This window comes from Eublepharis macularius, chromosome 7 (assembly GCF_028583425.1).
Source record: "Eublepharis macularius isolate TG4126 chromosome 7, MPM_Emac_v1.0, whole genome shotgun sequence".
Classification (NCBI taxonomy): domain Eukaryota; kingdom Metazoa; phylum Chordata; class Lepidosauria; order Squamata; family Eublepharidae; genus Eublepharis; species Eublepharis macularius.
Genome location: NC_072796.1, coordinates 105,709,797 through 105,727,876, shown reverse-complemented (window position 1 = coordinate 105,727,876; position 18,080 = coordinate 105,709,797). Strand labels below are relative to the sequence as shown.

At 43.5% G+C, this 18,080-nt stretch overlaps 1 protein-coding gene across 1 annotated transcript in view; it reads left to right on the top strand.

Annotated features, from left to right (window-relative positions):
* MMP16 (matrix metallopeptidase 16) overlaps positions 1-18,080 on the top strand; it is a 218,859-nt gene that overhangs the window by 181,153 nt on the left and 19,626 nt on the right. Inside the window, exon 8 of the mRNA XM_054984945.1 lies at positions 7,924-8,074. Within this exon, the coding sequence (XP_054840920.1) occupies positions 7,924-8,074 (151 nt within the window). The remainder of the gene's footprint in view (positions 1-7,923; positions 8,075-18,080) is intronic.

Genomic DNA, 18,080 nt, shown 5'->3' with positions numbered 1-18,080 from the left:
GGCTGGGGAGCCCCCTCAGCCATTAGGACAAAGAGCTTAAAGGTCACCTCTTGGGAAAGACAAAGGTTGGAGTGCCTTTGATTGGTGCTACCAGGATGTGAAAAAGAAATCAGAGTGGGTGCTTCTGGTGTTTCATAAAGAAACGGTTGCTAATTAATGGCTCTGGAGTTTGGCTAATGAATTTAGATCTTTGATTAGATGTTCCCAGAAAGGAGTAATAAACTTATCAGAGCTGATTGATGGCCCTCGATCATAGGATAGGATTCAAATCATGGAAAAGAGGGGAGAGTGGAATTATTGTCCAGAGTACACATTCCACAGCTTGGTGGGGCAGGATTCAATCACACCCAGTCCTCAGCATATGCATTCACATTCCATGCCTGACTCATTCTCCTGAGTGGGTCTTGGCAATGCTTTGCTCAGCTGGCTGGGACTCCAAGGCGAATTAAGGCACATCAGATTCAAGGGGCTTGTGTTTTTTATATCACAAGCTGCTATAAAATGGTAGAGGCTGGGGTTGACTGCTCACAGAGAGTGTTGCACTTATGACTATTCTCCCTCAATATGTATCAATTTCAACATGTAGGACAATGACCTTAACTGGCAGGTTGGATGATATGGAAGAAGGTGACCAGGGGCTTTATACCTATAGTTCAAAAGTAGTTCAGTGAACTTGAGGTTTCATTCTATTCCAGTGCTTGGATGGCTGCTTGATTTCAAGACGATAATATTTTTATGTTCCTTACATTTTTATATTCATATTTCAGTGACAGAACCAATAAAGTCAGTGACGCACTTAAGTATTTAAGCATAAAAAAACCTTTGTGTGTGTGTGCATACACACACACATTCCTCAGTTGCCTTTATGTACAAAAATTATATAATCCAAATATATGCTTAAAAGATACAAACCTTTGTTCTCTTAATTCCATGGTGATTTTCTTGTTCTGTGGAATTTTCTTGTGACCCTCTAAGTCTATTTTTAAAACTGTGGTAGAGATGCACATTGTGAAATTCTTCCTCAAGTAGCAAGGAATTTTAGCATAGCTAAAAACTGTCAAAGGCATCTACAGTATTAAACTCGATCCCAAGCCAAATGCAGCAGTAGGAAAGTTGTTGCAAAATTCACACTGCTGCTGCCATAACTTTCAACACTGCTCATCCAACTGTTTGACAGTTTCATTTTGAAAGCTAAAATTTACTGGCAGTGAAAGATGAAGATATGGGTGAGAGGGAAGTCACATTGCCCACGTAGAAAAAACTGGAGAAAAGTTAAGGGGGGGGGGAGAAAGCATAGAGCAAGAAGAATGAAGACTGAAAACAAAATGCATCCATAATACAGATAAGATGGGCATGAGGAGCAAGGGCTGCCTCACTGATAAATACCCAGATGTAGCAGGCCAGCTGTTCACCTGTTTTCTGTGTGCCAGAGGGCAGCTGAGTGGGAAGTTTTATGAGCTATTTTGGCACAAGATACTGTGTCATGCATATATTCACACACTTTATTGGCAAGACTATTCAGAAGTTATTAAGGTGATGGATTGATTTTATGGGGGGAGGGGTTCTACTGTATACTCAAATTACAAATGTAGGATTCTTTAAAAATACACCATGAATTTCACTGGGGATTACGGTAAAAATTAACAAATCATTGCTTACTTAATGGTAGTCACCACATAAGCCTTCTTCAGTCATCTTAAGTGAGTAGAATGAACTTATGAGGTGAGAGGGGAGGATCGCAACAACAGACTAGTCACAGGAATTAAATGCATTCACTGGGATATGCATAGAGTTGAAGGGTGTACAACTCTCCATGTTTATTCAGGGTTCCTGATTGCATGGATTGACTCCTACATTGATTTGTGTATATAAGGGATACAAACTCCAGTTTGCCCAGGCTGTTACCATTCACACATCACAGCAAATTTGCGCAAACTTGAAAGCCTTCAATTGTGCTACATATGCAAGCAGTACACGGTACACAGAGGCATGGAACACCGTTGTATAGGCATGAGCCTAGGCATGAGCCTATCAATGGTAGATGTGTGACTTTTATTATTTTATTTATAATTACTTTATTTGATTTTTAATCTGCTCTCCCTGCAAACAGGCTCAGAGCAGATGTCAGTAAAAACAGTAATAGAATCATAGAATCATAGAGTTGGAAGGGGCCATGCAGACCATCTGGTCCAACCCCCTGCCCAGTGCAGGATCAGCCTAAAGCATCTCTGACAAGTATTCATCCAGCCTCTTCTTGAAAACTGCCAGTGAGGGGGAGCTCATATGTAATTTCATATAAATATTATAAGAATATTTTAGGACAGTGCACAATGCATCCTGCATCTTAGCTTTCAGATATCTTCAGGGTCCACAGGGCCAGAATGGCCAAAAGCTCAGTATTACAGGGTTGGGTTACATCCCGCCCCCCCTTACTGGCAGGTGGCTGGTTGGGATGATCCGCCAGCATCAACCACCATAAACCTGGCAGAACATCTCCATTTTACAGGCCCAGAAGAACAATAGCAAGTTCTGCTCAGACCAGGCCTCTATGAATAGAAAGTTTCACCAGGTAGGTGCCATGCCCAAAAAAGCCCTGACCCTGGTTGAAGCAAGGCAAACCTCCTAGGGGCCAGGCACCACCAGTATCTGTTTATCTGCCAACTGGATCAACCTCTAGGGAATATAGGGTGAGAGACAGTCCCGCAGGTATGTCAATCCCAGTCTGCTAAGAGCATTAAGGGTTAGAACCAAAACCTTGAACCTGATCCAGAACTTCACTGGAAGCCAGTGCAGCTGGCGCAAGATATGTGTAATGTGCGACTGGAATAGAGTTCTGGTCAAAACATGCTCAGCCACATTCTGGACCAATTGTAATTTCTGGAGCAAGCCCAAGGGTAGCCCAGCATAGAGCGAGTTACAGTAATCCAGTCTGGAGGTGACCTTTGCATGGATCACTGCTGCTAGGTCACAGGCTGACAGGTAGGGGGCACGTTGCTGGGCCTGTCAACATCATTACTTAGAAACATATAAAAACATACAGCCCAAAGGGAACCAAAGGGTCATCTAGTTCAATCCCTGCAGGAAATTCACAACTATCACGCCCACACACACACACTCCCCCAGTGACCACTGCTCTAGGCCCAGAGGAAGGCAAAAAAACTCCAAGATCCCTGGCCAATCTGGCCTGGAGGAAAATTCCTTCCTGACCCCAAAGTAGCAATCAGCATTACCTAGGGCATATAACAAAGAGCCACAAGAGCCTAGCACCAACTCATCCCTTCCTGCCCTCCTTCTCCCAATTTACCTAAATTTACACTTAGTCACAGAGTCAACATGGTTGTCTGATAACCCTCTAGACCCTTCTTAAAAAAACCTCCAAAGAAGGAAAACCCACCACTTCCCAAGAAGCCTGTTCTCCTGAGGCTCTGTCAGGAAGTTCTTCCTAATGTTTAGCCAAACACTCTTTTGATTTAATTTTAATTGGTTATTTCTGGTTCGACCCTCTGGGGCAATAGAAAACAACTCTGTTCCATCCTCTGTCTGACAGCCCTTCAAATACTTGAAGAGGGGGTATCATATCACCTCTCAATCACCAGGCTAAACATGCCCAACTCTTTCAACTATTCCTCATAGGACTTGGTCTCCAGACACCATCTTTGCCGCCCTCCTTTGAACACATTCCAGCTTATTGCCGTCGTTTTAAAATTGTGATACCCAAAGCTGAACACAGTGCCCCAAGTGAGGTCTAACCAGAGCAGATCACTTTGTGTGATCTGGACACTATAATTCTGTTGTAGAACCCAAAACCACATTTACCTTTTTAGCTTCCACAGCACACTACTGACTCATGTTCAGTGTATGACCTACTAAGACTCCTAGATGCTTTTCACATGTATTTCTGGAAAGCCAACTCTGCCGTCTTTTATAATTACACTCTTGATTTTCTCCTACCTAAATGCAGAATAAACCTAGGATCCAGTGCATGCTAGATCTCTCTCATCCTGTGGCCAGTAGAAATCTTGTCTGCAATACTGTCACCACTGTTTAACAGATATATTTTCTGTTATGTTCTAGAGTTCAAATTAGCTTAGGCCTTAAAATAAAAGGGAAGCAAATCTTGAAAGTAGGCTTTTCTAACTCAATTTAACTCCAATTCCCTCTTTCAATGTTACTTTTTCGTATCTGTGTTTCTTCACTGAGGGGAAAAGTCACTTCATGGAGCACTACAGAAATTATCATCAGTCCATGGACAGCGCTAGTTAACAGGGCAGAACAGAAATAAATGCATAAGAATTCATTCAGAGAGCAACTTCATAGTTCCCATTTTACAACATGAATTCTCTGCTCAGCACACGTGTTGGCATAACCACCTGGGAAGATCCATTGTACAAGCCATATTTGATTACAACAGAAGCAACGCCAGCCTCCAGTGCGATTATTGTTCCATTCTGTTCTGTGCTAATTCTATGCCAGGGATTATTAGGAAAGATATTACATCAGAGTAATCTTGTATAGCATAGCCACGTTTGGAATGCTGTTTACAGTTCCAGTCAAGTTAAGTTTCATAAAGGATATTTGCAGAGCTGGAAAGGGCAACTGAAATGAACAAGGTATGGGAGCACCTTCTTGCTGAAGAAAAACTGAAGAGTATGAGGCTTTTCGGTTTATAAAAAATGACTGAAGGCTGAGGCATGATAAAGGTTTATAACGTTATGCATGCTGTGGAGAAAATGAATAACTCACCATAATACTAGAATTTGGGGAGATCCACTGAAGCTGATGGATAGCAGATTCACGACTGACAAAAATACTCCTTCACAAACTTTTTCACTTTTTCCTAATTCTTCTCCTTTCTCCAGACTCAAACAATCAGTCAATCAGTGGCCATTACCCATTCCAATACCAGTCTATTTGTAGATTAAATTGAATTTCAGATTTTGGAGATCTGTAGTGGGAGGGGGAATAGCAAAAACTGTCCTCCTTCTTCCACTAACAGACATATCCTTCCATTAATGGAAAATGAGGCTTGGATTCAACCAACCCTGTGAGTTTTTGTGCCTGGGGTGGGGGTGTTGGTTGGTTGGTTGTTAAGGTGCTTCTTAAGTTATTTTAAATCTATTTATATTGGCCATGAAACATCCAAAGTAAAGTACCATTGATTTCAATGGGAGAGTTAAGCATTTGCCTAACTCCTACTGAACTTAATGAGACTTGAAAGTACTTAACTTTGGAAGAATTACACCGATAATATTTAATAAAGTTTCAAAAAACTCTGTGCACGCTAAATTGAAGCAACATTTTTGAAACCTTTTTGGGAAGGGAGCATAAAGTTTGTCAGGCACGTTCCTAGGCTGGCTCTTTGAGCCTGTTCTTTCTCCCTAAGAACTGCAGCAAAATAAAGTTGTATTCTGATGTGAGATTCTGCCGAACATCCTGTATCTTTTTGGGTTGTCTTCCTAAACAAAGTTAAATCCTCTGCTTTCATTTTCCTCTATCACTTAAATGCTTCCTACCCAAACACCCAGTCACGTAGTGAGTTTGAAAGAGTAAAGGTCTTCAAGATGGAGTTCTCAGGGTGGGAATCCTGGCCAGAACCTCAACTGTGAAATGCAAACAGTGTGGGAAGGGATGCTGGACTATCTTCTGCATCACATCACAGTCCTGGTCCAGAGTAGGAACAGTGCATGTGGGAGTAATGCATGACCGTGGCAGAGTCCACAGGCTGCGTCTGAGGTCTCTTGTGTCTCATGCCTTCTGAATTCCTTCTCATGGATGACCACCCATATTATCCCCTAGTATATTCTTTTGGGAACAGAGGTTATAAACACCAGGTGAAATAACACTGCATAGTTGGAGCAATGTAATGTTTCCTTTTGTTAGAAGAGTGTCTGTGATATGTAGCAAAAAAGAGCTGATGCTCAAAAGCAGAGAGCAGGCAGAAGCTGATGAAAGCTGGACTCTGCAAACTCAGCATGGGAAGAATTCGAAATAGATCCCGTTTCCTAATTAAAATGTGATAAATGGAGATACTGTAAATCACAGAAGTACAGGCAAAGAAACATTCCTTCCTTTCTTCCTCCACCCCTTTTTTTTTGTTCCTTAAAACCTCCCTTATTTAATACTACCAAGGGATATCTATAAAACAAACTGTGAAACAACTTTCTGGTTTTTCCATCACAGGGACTCTAGCACAAACTTGATCCTCAGTCTTTAGGGTGAAGTAAAGTTTCCTTTTAAAATGGTTACAGAAAAACAGTGCCTAAGGGCTGATACGTGTTCATGAAGCCAACCAGCCCAGGTACTTTGTTCAATAAACAGAAGAATATACACTCCTATTTTTTATACTTTTTAGCTGCTAGAATGTTAGGTATAGAGAAAAGGTATTCGAGAATGTGCACTTTCTCATTAGCTTCAGTTCCTAAGGATGCCTTTAGGTATGTCTGCACTACAAATTGACAGCCTGATCCTAGTACTCACAGCACTATAAATTGAGGTTTTCCATTGTGTAGTCAAGGGCACTCACAGAAAAAAACCTTCCATTCCCTATCAACTAACAGCATGCTGTAGAATTTGAAATAGAGCAAGTTTCTAAGACAGTAACCATAATTTAGCTCAATAGCCATGCACTACAGTCTGCCATGAGGGTGATGGCCCCTCTACCCATTTTTTTTTCCTATTTGTGCCATACCAAGCAATGTAAAACCTACTTGCCCTTAGAGATGGACATGAACTGGAAAAAAACTGAACCATGTGGTTCATGGTTCGTCAAATTTCACAAACCATGAACCACGAACTTTCAGGAACCTGCCCCAGGTTCGTGAACCGGTTTGTTTGGTTCGTAAAAACGTCACATCCAGGTCAGAAAATCATCACTTCTGGGTCAGCAGAAGGTCACTTCTGGGCCAGCAGAAGTTCACTTCCAGGTCAGCAGAAGGTCTGCAGGAAGTCCATCCCCTGTTGCCTAGGAAACTGATTGATTGGCACCAGGCTTTCTGCAGTGACAAACCAAAAAACAAACCAGCTTACAGTTTGTGGCGGTTCATCAGAAATGGGATCTGACGAACCACTGGTTCATGAACCACGAACCAGCCTGGTTCATGCTTAATTTTGGTTCGTATTTCGGTTCGTGCCCATCTCTACTTGCCCTATATCATGGCTAGGATTATCAGCCCCTTACCTCAAAACAGGGGAATGGGAGATCACTGGCGGTCACAGAGGCCCAACCCACATTCCTTGTGCATGTGGGCTCTAGAGGTTCCAATGGCATCACTTCCAGTTGGAAAAAAAACAGAAACAACTGGGGAAAAATCAGCAGGGGCAAAATCAGCCCCAAGCAAATGTTTCTGCTATGTTTGGAGCTGATTTGGCTCCACTGAGACCCTGCATTGTTGTGGCTCGCATGTACCATTTTCTGCATACTCCAGTGGCTTCTAGCCTGCCTCCCCACTCCTTTCCTCTGCCAGCCAGGTGAGCAAGGCTGGGGGCAAAAGGTGGGGAGAGAGGATACTCCCCCCAACCAGGGAGTTGGTATCCCTAATCATGGCCTGCAAAATGCCTGACAAGAATGCCTTTCCTGCCGGTTTTTGCAGCTTCAATCAGGCAAAATAACTGAAACTTTATTAATTTTCTGACTATCAATCCATAATGGTTGTTGGACAAGGTTCAACGTGTGTATTTCTGCTTGGAAGTCTGCAGCATAAATCATTGGTGTCTATTAGCTGTATATCTTCCCATCTCCTGTTGAACCATGCGTTAAAATGTATGTATCAAAATAAAAATTTTAAATAGCTCTTCTGCAGAGTTTAGGGGAAAGTTAAATATGCGTAAAACCTAGTGAAATTTGGGTTGTGGATCTTGGATGTATCAAATCAGTAGATGGTAATTAGGAAGCTAATGCACATTTCTCTCTCTCTCTCTGCTCAGGTAACAAATTCTGGGTCTTCAAGGATACCACTCTCCAACCAGGCTATCCTCATGATTTGGTAACATTGGGCAGTGGGATTCCACCCCATGGTATTGATTCAGCAATCTGGTGGGAAGATGTTGGGAAAACTTACTTCTTCAAAGGAGACAGGTTGGTATAGACATCCAAGAAGGAACACTCTGCCTGTCATAATTTTCAATGCATCTTATTTTCATGCATCCCAAAGGAAAATTATACATAAGGAATGATCAGCCTTTGTTTTGTATTAACTCTGCATCTTTGTAGCTTGCTAAAAACTGTTGTACCTTATGCAACCCATTGCAAGTTTCGTTTATGCCTAGGTATGCCAGGCCACCACCTATTACTATGTTATTACTGTAGCTACTGTGTTATTAAAATAGAGTTTCCAGAATGTTGTCTGATGTGCTGACATCAACGTTTCTGTTTTCACCCATCAAACAACATCATTTCTGCCTCCCACTCTGTCTCCCACTGGTCCAAACAAAAAGATGGTTGGGAGGGTTAGACCCCCCCCCCAAATGGGTCACTCACCTGAAGCAGGCAGATGGCATGCTTGTTACACTGTCTCTTTTCTTTTTGACCTACTTCTATAAAGTTTCTCATATGGACTGCTGCGGGTGATTTTATGCAGTATTTATTTACAGTTTAATTTCCTTTGACACCAAGAAATTGTTCTTATATACAGGCTGTGCATTTTACAACAAATGTCTTTAGAGATCAGGATACTGAAAAAATTCATTTTATTTATCTATTTTCATTCTTCTGTTTTGTGCCTTCTTCCTGCTCCATGTACATCACTTTAAAAATCTTAGCACAAAAATATGTGGTGCCTGAAGGTACCTTATGCTCCATTTCCAATCAAATGTTGGAGAGCGAAGACAGAAATGAAACTGAAGACCTACAATATGTTCTGTACTATCAGAACAAATAAACTTTATAGTGTGGCCTTGAGACTCTCTTTTTCTATTATGTGAAATAGCAGTATTCATCGGCAATTAGAGTTGTAGAAGAAGACTTAGGTTATTTGAGCAGTTGGTCATTTTTTACTTAGATGAATCCAACTGTTGAGCAGTAATTACTTTAAAATGAACTGTGACATTTACTATGTATTGTTTAAACTTCAGAACCTTTGGAAATTAAACTTGTCACCTGGTGAGCAAGCCCTGATAAAGGGATACTGAGGTCTACTTCAACCCTTCTGCAGTCACTCTACTTTTTCTCATGCTCTTATTGTAGCTTTATTTTGGAGGCAGAGGATGCAGTGTGGAAAGATGAGCACACAAATGATTTTCAACCAGGAGCGCTTATAAACTAACATGGGGGGGCGGGATTCCAAAAATCACTGTTGGAGTAGTGGCATGATGTCAGTTCTGAGGTGAACATAGAAGTGATGTCATTATGTCGAAGCGATATTTGTGCTTGAGGAAAAACTCAGTGGATCAACGTTTTAGACTAGGAGGAGGACTAATAGCTGATGCCGTTTTGGGTTAAGTGCAAAAACAGCTGTCCCAGAGCCTTGTTTCCCCACCCCACCCCCTTGAAAAAAAACAGTGTGCATTTGTGCATGTGCAACCAATGCACAGGCAATGGACCAAAACTCATGAAAATGAAAAAACCAAACAGATCAGTTTTGAGCTGGGACTGGCTGACTTGGAACAAACTAATAATGAAATTGAGTTATTCTGGAACCCCGCAGAACCAAAGCTGAAATGGAAACTTTCTTGGTGTAAACCCCTAGTGCATACATTTTAGTGCAATCCTAAACAGAGTTACACCAGTCTAATCCCATTGAAATCAGTGGGCTTAGACTGGAGTATCTCTGCTTAGGATTGCATTGTTTGTCTATTTTTTCAGTCCAGGTCCAGAGCCTCATGCGTGTAAACAGGTTCCTAGGGTCTGCTATGGCACAAGCAAGTTTGCATTCAAACAGCCTTGTTTGTTTGTCACCTCTGGTAATGAGTCTTCTGAATGTGTGGGTCTGTTGCTCACATCTCCCAATTATTCTGTTTGCATAGGCTCTGATGCTTGCACTTCTTCCAAATCATGTTTTCATTTTTGGGCCAGAACTTGTGTGATTATATGATAAAGAGGGAGTGTCTCGAACCAATTTTACAAATGAAGGCTTTGCACCATTCATCAGGAAAGGAAGCAAGCAGCATCTTGACAGCTGAAACTTATATCTCTCTTCAAGCATCTTGCAAAAAATCAGCTTCCACTGTGAACAAAACCTGTCCTATAATTTGCCTCCCATGGATGAGAAGATTTGTTATTTTAAGTTTACTCTTCAGTTATAGTTCTCAACCTGCATGTTCTTGGGGGACAATTTTGGCAGCAGGCATCTTTTTTATGTATCTTTGTGACTTCTGCTTTTGATACACTTGTTGTGGACAAGATTTCTTTCCATAGGCAGCTTCATCAAGTTAAAGTCTTTCTAAAAATATTGTTAGCTGTAACACAAAAGAGAGGACTACCAAAGGAAACTTCTGTTGATGGAGAACTTGCTACTTAGAGCCATAACAAGCATAATGAGACTCAGCAAGACATAAATGCAATGCAGTATGGAAGAAGAAGATCGAAGAGTGCAAGTCTTGCCGAGATAATTGAGCTATTATAGGATATTGACCACCAGTGGGAATAAGCCCATATCTCACTAAGCATCTCAGTACATATTGTTTATATCACATTTTTTCCTCCTAACGTAATGTTAGAGTTGAATTTCTCCTGCTGGTTTTAATTGCATGATAAGCCTATTACATTTTTCCCCCTGAATTGGGAACAACCCACTGTTGCTTCTTTAGTAACTATGAGGTTGGCAGTCATGAAAGAGAGAGAGATGAGAGGTTATGCCAAAGTCAAAGGAGGAAAATGTAAGAAAATGTGGAAGAACGCTGTATTCCTGCTTTGCTATAGTGAGTTAGACATAAATGATGAAAGTAGTAGTATAAAGTGGAAGAATTTGCTCATCTTGCATAAATCTCTTGACTTTTAAACTATATAGTATACATGGTTGTTGGGGGTTTTCCGGGCTGTATTGCCGTGGTCTTGGCATTGTAGTTCCTGACGTTTCGCCAGCAGCTGTGGCTGGCATCTTCAGAGGTGTAGCACCAAAAGACAGAGATCTCTCAGTGTCACAGTGTGGAAAAGATGTAGGTAATTTGTATCTACTCAGGAGGGGTGGGGTTGAGCTGAGTCATTCTGTAAGAGTTTCCCAGGGTGTGGAATGCTAATGGCGGGAGGCTTCACTGTAACCTGAGGAGGTTCTTTTGCATATGGATTGGTGCTTGATGTGCTAATCTTCTCTGCAGGGCTATTGTCGGGTGTGGAGTGTTTTGTTGGCCTGGTGTTTTTCAGAACTGGAGCCTATGCTCTGTTCATTCTTAAGGTTTCTTCTTTCCTGTTGAAGTTTTGCTTATGCTTGTGAATTTCAATGGCTTCCCTGTGCAGTCTGACAAAGTAGTTGGAAGTGTTGTCCAGTATTTTGGTGTCCTGGAATAAGATACTGTGCCCTGTTTGAGTTAGGCTATGTTCAGCCACTGCTGATTTTTCAGGCTGTCCAAGTCTGCAGTGTCTTTCATGTTCTTTTATTCTTGTCTGGATGCTACGCTTTGTGGTCCCGATGTAAACTTGTCCACAGCTGCAGGGTATACGGTATACTCCTGCAGAGGTGAGGGGGTCTCTGCTGTCTTTTGCTGATCGTAGCATCTGTTGTATTTTTCGGGTGGGTCTGAATACTGCTTGAAGGTTATGCTTTTCCATAAGCTTTCCCATCTGATCAGTAATTCCTTTGATATATGGCAAAAACACTTTTCCTGTAGGTGGCTGTTTTTCCTTGGTTGTTTGATTCATCCTGGGTTTGATTGCTCTTCGGATTTCATTTCTGGAGTAGCCATTTGCCTGAAGTGCGTGGTTTAGATGATTAATTTCCTCATTGAGAAAGAGCAATCAAACCCAGGATGAATCAAACAACCAAGGAAAAACAGCCACCTACAGGAAAAGTGTTTTTGCCATATATCAAAGGAATTACTGATCAGATGGGAAAGCTTATGGAAAAGCATAACCTTCAAGCAGTATTCAGACCCACCCGAAAAATACAACAGATGCTACGATCAGCAAAAGACAGCAGAGACCCCCTCACCTCTGCAGGAGTATACCGTATACCCTGCAGCTGTGGACAAGTTTACATCGGGACCACAAAGCGTAGCATCCAGACAAGAATAAAAGAACATGAAAGACACTGCAGACTTGGACAGCCTGAAAAATCAGCAGTGGCTGAACATAGCCTAACTCAAACAGGGCACAGTATCTTATTCCAGGACACCAAAATACTGGACAACACTTCCAACTACTTTGTCAGACTGCACAGGGAAGCCATTGAAATTCACAAGCATAAGCAAAACTTCAACAGGAAAGAAGAAACCTTAAGAATGAACAGAGCATGGGCTCCAGTTCTGAAAAACACCAGGCCAACAAAACACTCCACACCCGACAATAGCCCTGCAGAGAAGATTAGCACATCAAGCACCAATCCATATGCAAAAGAACCTCCTCAGGTTACAGTGAAGCCTCCCGCCATTAGCATTCCACACCCTGGGAAACTCTTACAGAATGACTCAGCTCAACCCCACCCCTCCTGAGTAGATACAAATGACCTACATCTTTTCCACACTGTGACACTGAGAGATCTCTGTCTTTTGGTGCTACACCTCTGAAGATGCCAGCCACAGCTGCTGGCGAAACGTCAGGAACTACAATGCCAAGACCACGGCAATACAGCCCGGAAAACCCCCAACAACCATCGTTCTCCAGCCGTGAAAGCCTTCGACAATATATAGTATACAATCCATATAATATATTTCTGAATGAATATGAGTATGGGATTTACGCAATAAACCAACTTCCTGGAGGTATACAAGAAACAGCCCTAGGCAAAGGTGTCTCCTAATCTCCTATCCTAATCTTCTTCAAACTTTACTTAATTTACAGTCCTAAATTGAGTTGCACACTTCTAAGTCGATTGCTTCAGTGGACTTAGGAGGGTGTAAAATCTGCTTAGGATGGCATTGTTTGTTTTAATTTTGTTTAGTGCCTCATTTATACCCCGCCTTTCTCGGTAATGGGGATCCAAAGTGGCTTACGTATTCTCTATGCTCGCAACAACAGTAAGAGGTAGGCTAGGGTGAGAGTGTGTGACTGACCCAAGGTCACTCACCAGGCTTCCATGGGAGAGTAGGAAGTCGAACTTGGGTCTTCCAGATCCTAGTCTGATAATCTAACCATTACATCATTATAATTACTCACATAGAGTAATTTTTGACACAGGTCTTCAATAACAATAAAAACTCTTCTCATCCACATAGACATAGATTCAGTCAGACTTTTCCACAGCTTGCCTGACCTAGATAGATAAATCTGTCTCTCAGATATACACAAACAGCTGAATTCTGAGGCCCGCTGGGCCACCAGCATCTGTACTGGCATAAGTGCGGCACCACTTATCAGCTCCTTAGCAACTTCAGTGGGAGAGAGATGCCAGCAGACACTCCCAGCAAGGCGCAGCAAGGCTGCCACTGAGTTTGCCCACACTGCTGTTCCCCTAACAACCCCACCAGCACTCGACAATGGCTGTACCAATTCCTTGACAGTCATGCGAGGGGCAAGGAACAGTGCAGCCAGTGGACAGGCTGTGATGATCATTACATGCCGACACCGCCCTCCACCCCCCTGCCACCGCCAGGGAGCAGGCTACCAGGGCCCACCCATGGCTGCAGTACCTACATGGGAGTACCCGGCTTGGGGAGGACACCTGGTTGAGTGGTAGGTGGGGCACCCCTGGGGGACAGGATGTGGGCTGTGGCCTACAAGGGCAGGGATGTCAAGGCGTGGCCAGGAGAGAATGCTCCCCAGTTGCCCTGACAATGCTGGCAGAATCTGCCAGTTGGAGGGTGGCTGCAGTTGACAGCACCATGAGTGGCAGGGGAAGGTGTAGCCCACTGCCCACTCCCTGCCCCACAGATAGTGGGGGCACAGGGCAGACAGAGCCCAATTATTGGACTAGCTGAACCCCAACAGAGATGCTTGCCTCAAGAGAAGCCCTGCCCCAGGAGGGGGGGGGGCAACAGTAAAGGTGTAGACAGAGCACTCGCCAACCTGCTCGCCCAACCCCCATTTTCAAACAGGACTACGCTGGCAGCTGAAGCACCGCTTTCTTGCAAACTCCCCTCTCCAAGAAATATGATCCTCCTCCTTGAAGGAGGAGACCAGAAAGGTGGCGGGGCCTGGCGAGGGTTGCACCTACACTCAGGATCAGCCCCGCCAAGGTCTTGGAGAGGCAGCTCCTTAGAGATGAGTGGGAGGTGGGTTCTGTAGTGACTTGACAGGAATGCCCATTGAAAACTGCAGGAGCAGCTGGAAGGCCCATTGCATGTGATGGGAGCAACAAATGCCCATCAACTTGCAGTGACTCCACTGAAACATACCACTGAATTGAAAAGGTGCAAGAACGTGGAGTGGACCTCACTAGCCATGCCCCTGGTCCTGGGATGATGGTCCCAGAGTAGAATGACAGCCTGTGGGACCAGAGAAACTGCTTCAGGGGGGCATCATCCCATTCCCAGCGCAAGATTCCCAAAGTCCATCCCTGCCTTTGCAAATAGCAAAAGGTAGAGACATCTGGCCTTGCATGGGAGAAGCCCCAGAGATCCCAGAACATCACTCCATATCCACCCCCCCCCCCAGCATCAACCTCAGTCCCCAAATGCAGAGGCCTTCTACCTGGCTTATCAGACACCAGCAGCACTGTCAGAGATTGAGAGCCTCTCCCCCTGTCAGTCACACACGAGGCAACACTCTAAGACCACTTCACTGCCTGCGGTGAATCTGAGGCCACGTCCTGGGCAGGTGTCAATGACTAGGGACAGTAGTGGCAGCTCCATCTTCCTGGGTGCTGCTGGAAGCCAGATAAGGGAAGCCCCTCTGGCCGGTAAGTACTTCTCTTCTGCATCTGGCTGTTCTGCTCCCGTGGCTACTTGGAGTTCTGATCTTGGAAGGGAGACAGACATGGGGTTGTGTGACCACCCTTGCAGGGGAGTTACAAAAGCAAGCACCTACTCACCCCAGCCTGCAGCCATGGTCTCACCTCTACCAAAGGGGGCAGCCCAGCTGAGAGAGTCTTGAGTGGAGCCCTGGCATGGGCTGATGGAAGACACCCCCAAAAACAGCCATGTTGAGCATGGCTCCCTGGGCAACTGCCTCCATGACAGGCATGGGCCACACCATCTCATGGGAAGGGCCACGCTCCCCCAGCAATCCTTTACTGCAGAGGCTGGAATTTGGCGGGGGGGGGGGGCGTGCAGGTGAGGGGAGGATGGTGTGAATGAATGAGCCAGAGCAGTTATCTCCCCAGCTCCTCTTTACCTGTCAGTGTGCACTCAGCTCTCCCCATGCTGGGACTTGGTAGTTGGATAACCTGCAAGGGAATTTGAGTGATAGTTGTTAGTCAGATATGCTGGACTCAGCTCTCCTCCCCTAAGTGAGTTCACAGAACTACCCAGATTTCACCAAGTCTCCCTCTTCCACTTCATGCTCTGAGTCCCCATGGCAGGGAGCTCTTGAACAGGGCCTCCAGCCGCACCCCTACTTACCTGGGGCCATGGCTGCCTCCACCAGACGTTATGTGGGCTGTACAGGGGAATGATTGGCTGCCAAGGTAGGGGCTCGGCCACCACGGGGGCATGAGTTGATTGGTTCCCTGGTAGTTGGCATCCTGTGCTCCACCAAGCCACTTGGGCAGGGCCAGGCATGGGGTCTCCACACAGTATAACTGATCCAACTCAAATAACTTTTCTCTGAGATACACAAATGCTGACAGAAAACCTTTCCCTCAGCACTGACTAAAAACTGCAGTTCACTCCGTCCCCCCGGGCACCATCCAATCAGAGCAGTCCCCATTAACCCATCCAGCCTCCCTCTTTCTTTTCTCAGAGGCCTTCATTTAAGCTTACTGTAACAATTTTTTTTAAAACCCCACATTAGTAAGCAGAAATTAAATTAAATTAAATATATTACATGCAAAACATTGCAACCATGCTGCTTTTCCTCTTCCAGAAGGATCCTCAAGGTGGCTCTCATAAAGTAATACAGAATGATTAAATTCAGGCTGCTTCTGTCCTTGCTGTTAAGCGGCAATCCTCTGTACCCCTGGTCTTAGACCGCTGTTTTATTTTCTGTCCCCTTTCACCACATCTCACTTCCTCTCTAGCGGCAGTTGATGTCAGGTGATATCTGGCTGTGTGATCCTGTTTCCTCCTACATGATCTGCAGGTCTTTTTTACTGATGCAAGTCAGACAAAGAGATGCAAAGCGCATCAGCTGGATATTAGAAAGCTAATGTCAGTCTGCTGCTTATTGCTGCTATTGTTTCTGGCTAAATTCTTCTGAAGAAACAGATCCCCCCCCCCCCTCCACACACACACTAATAATGAAGTAATATGGTTTCTGTTTCTTTCCCTGATTTGATCCCTGAACTACTTAGGAAATTTTTTAAAGAGCTGTGATTAATAAATACATTGAATAAGATGTTATAAAATGTCTACAGATTAATATTTGTAGGTCAGCATGACAGAAGTAAAACTCCAGTCCAGTCGATTTATCAGATTTATGGGAAATTAATAATGCAGTCTTAAAGAGAGTTACTCCCTTATAAGCCCAATGACTTCACTAGATTTAGCAGGGTATAACTTTGCTTAGGATTGCACTGTAAGGTGATCTTTATGATTTACAACAATGCTTTTGTTAAACCAATTCAGATTTTGTTACAAATTTTCTCTTGTACTAAGAGAAGAGTAACACAGTTATCTCAATACTATGCATGATATTGTACTCGTTATTTCACTAATTAGGATTTTAAATTAGAATTGCAAAATACTAATAAACAGTGAAAGATTTTAGAAATACAGGCATTGGACCTACATAATAAAAATCACATCTTGAAAAAACCATTAAACCCAACCAAAATATATCGTTAAAACAATTAAAACCAGTGCTAAATACATACAAAACATAGAAACAACAATTAAAATATTGGGCAGAAAGGAGGGATCACTGAGGGAATGCCAAGTGAAATAAAGAAGTTTTCACCCACTGTTGGAGATGGCAACAGAAGGGGATAATGAGAGGGCAATCTCCCAGATTGCTACCTGCTTAATTTCAGAGGACAGGGCACCTGAAACAGGGCCTCTGAAGATGACTGCAGTGGTGGGGTAGGTTCATAAGAGAGTAGGCAGTCCTTCTGGTATGCTGACCCCAAACCATATATGGCTTTAAAGGTCAGCACCAGCACTTTGAATTGTTTCAGAAACAAACTGAGAGCCAGTGTAGATGGGCTAAGACTTAAGTGATATGGTTCCTACAACCCACTCCAGTCAACATCTTGATTCATGAATCCCTAGTTGCTTTAAGCATATTGCTTCCAGCTCAGTTCAATTCTAGTATCAGAATGAAAGTGGGAGAAAAATACTTCAAGGAGCAGAAATCAGTCAGACAAAGTGCATTCTGTTGTTTAAAATTACCCTTCACAACAGCTATACATGTGAATGGGGCATTCCATGAATAAATAAACATGGTTCCCTTATTGCATCTAATTTGAATTTCAGTCTCAGGCAAGTAAGCATTAGGATTATCGATGACCAGAATAAAGGCATGATGGGATCATGAAATTGGTATCATATGCACAATGGAACTCTTTGACCATCACCCCCTATCAAGCACCATAGCAAACTGTTTTTGAAACTTAAAAATACCTTGCAATATTTATTTTATATTTTTAACTCTCCTTCTTCCATGGAATCCAAGGCAGAAAACACAAGGCCATCACTCAGGAGGTCTTCCAGTTTGGTGTAGTGTTTAAGAACGGCAGGACTCTAATCTAGAGAACCAAGTTCAATTCCCCACTCCTCTGCTTGCAGCCAGCTGGGTGACCTTGGATCAGTCACAGCTTCTCAGAGCTCTCTCAGCCCCACCTACCTCACAGGTTTATGAGGATAATAATAACAACATACTTTGTCAACTGCTTTGAGTGGGTGTTAATTTTTGCTGAAGGGCAGTATATAAATGCGTTGTTGTTGTTGTTATACAGGCT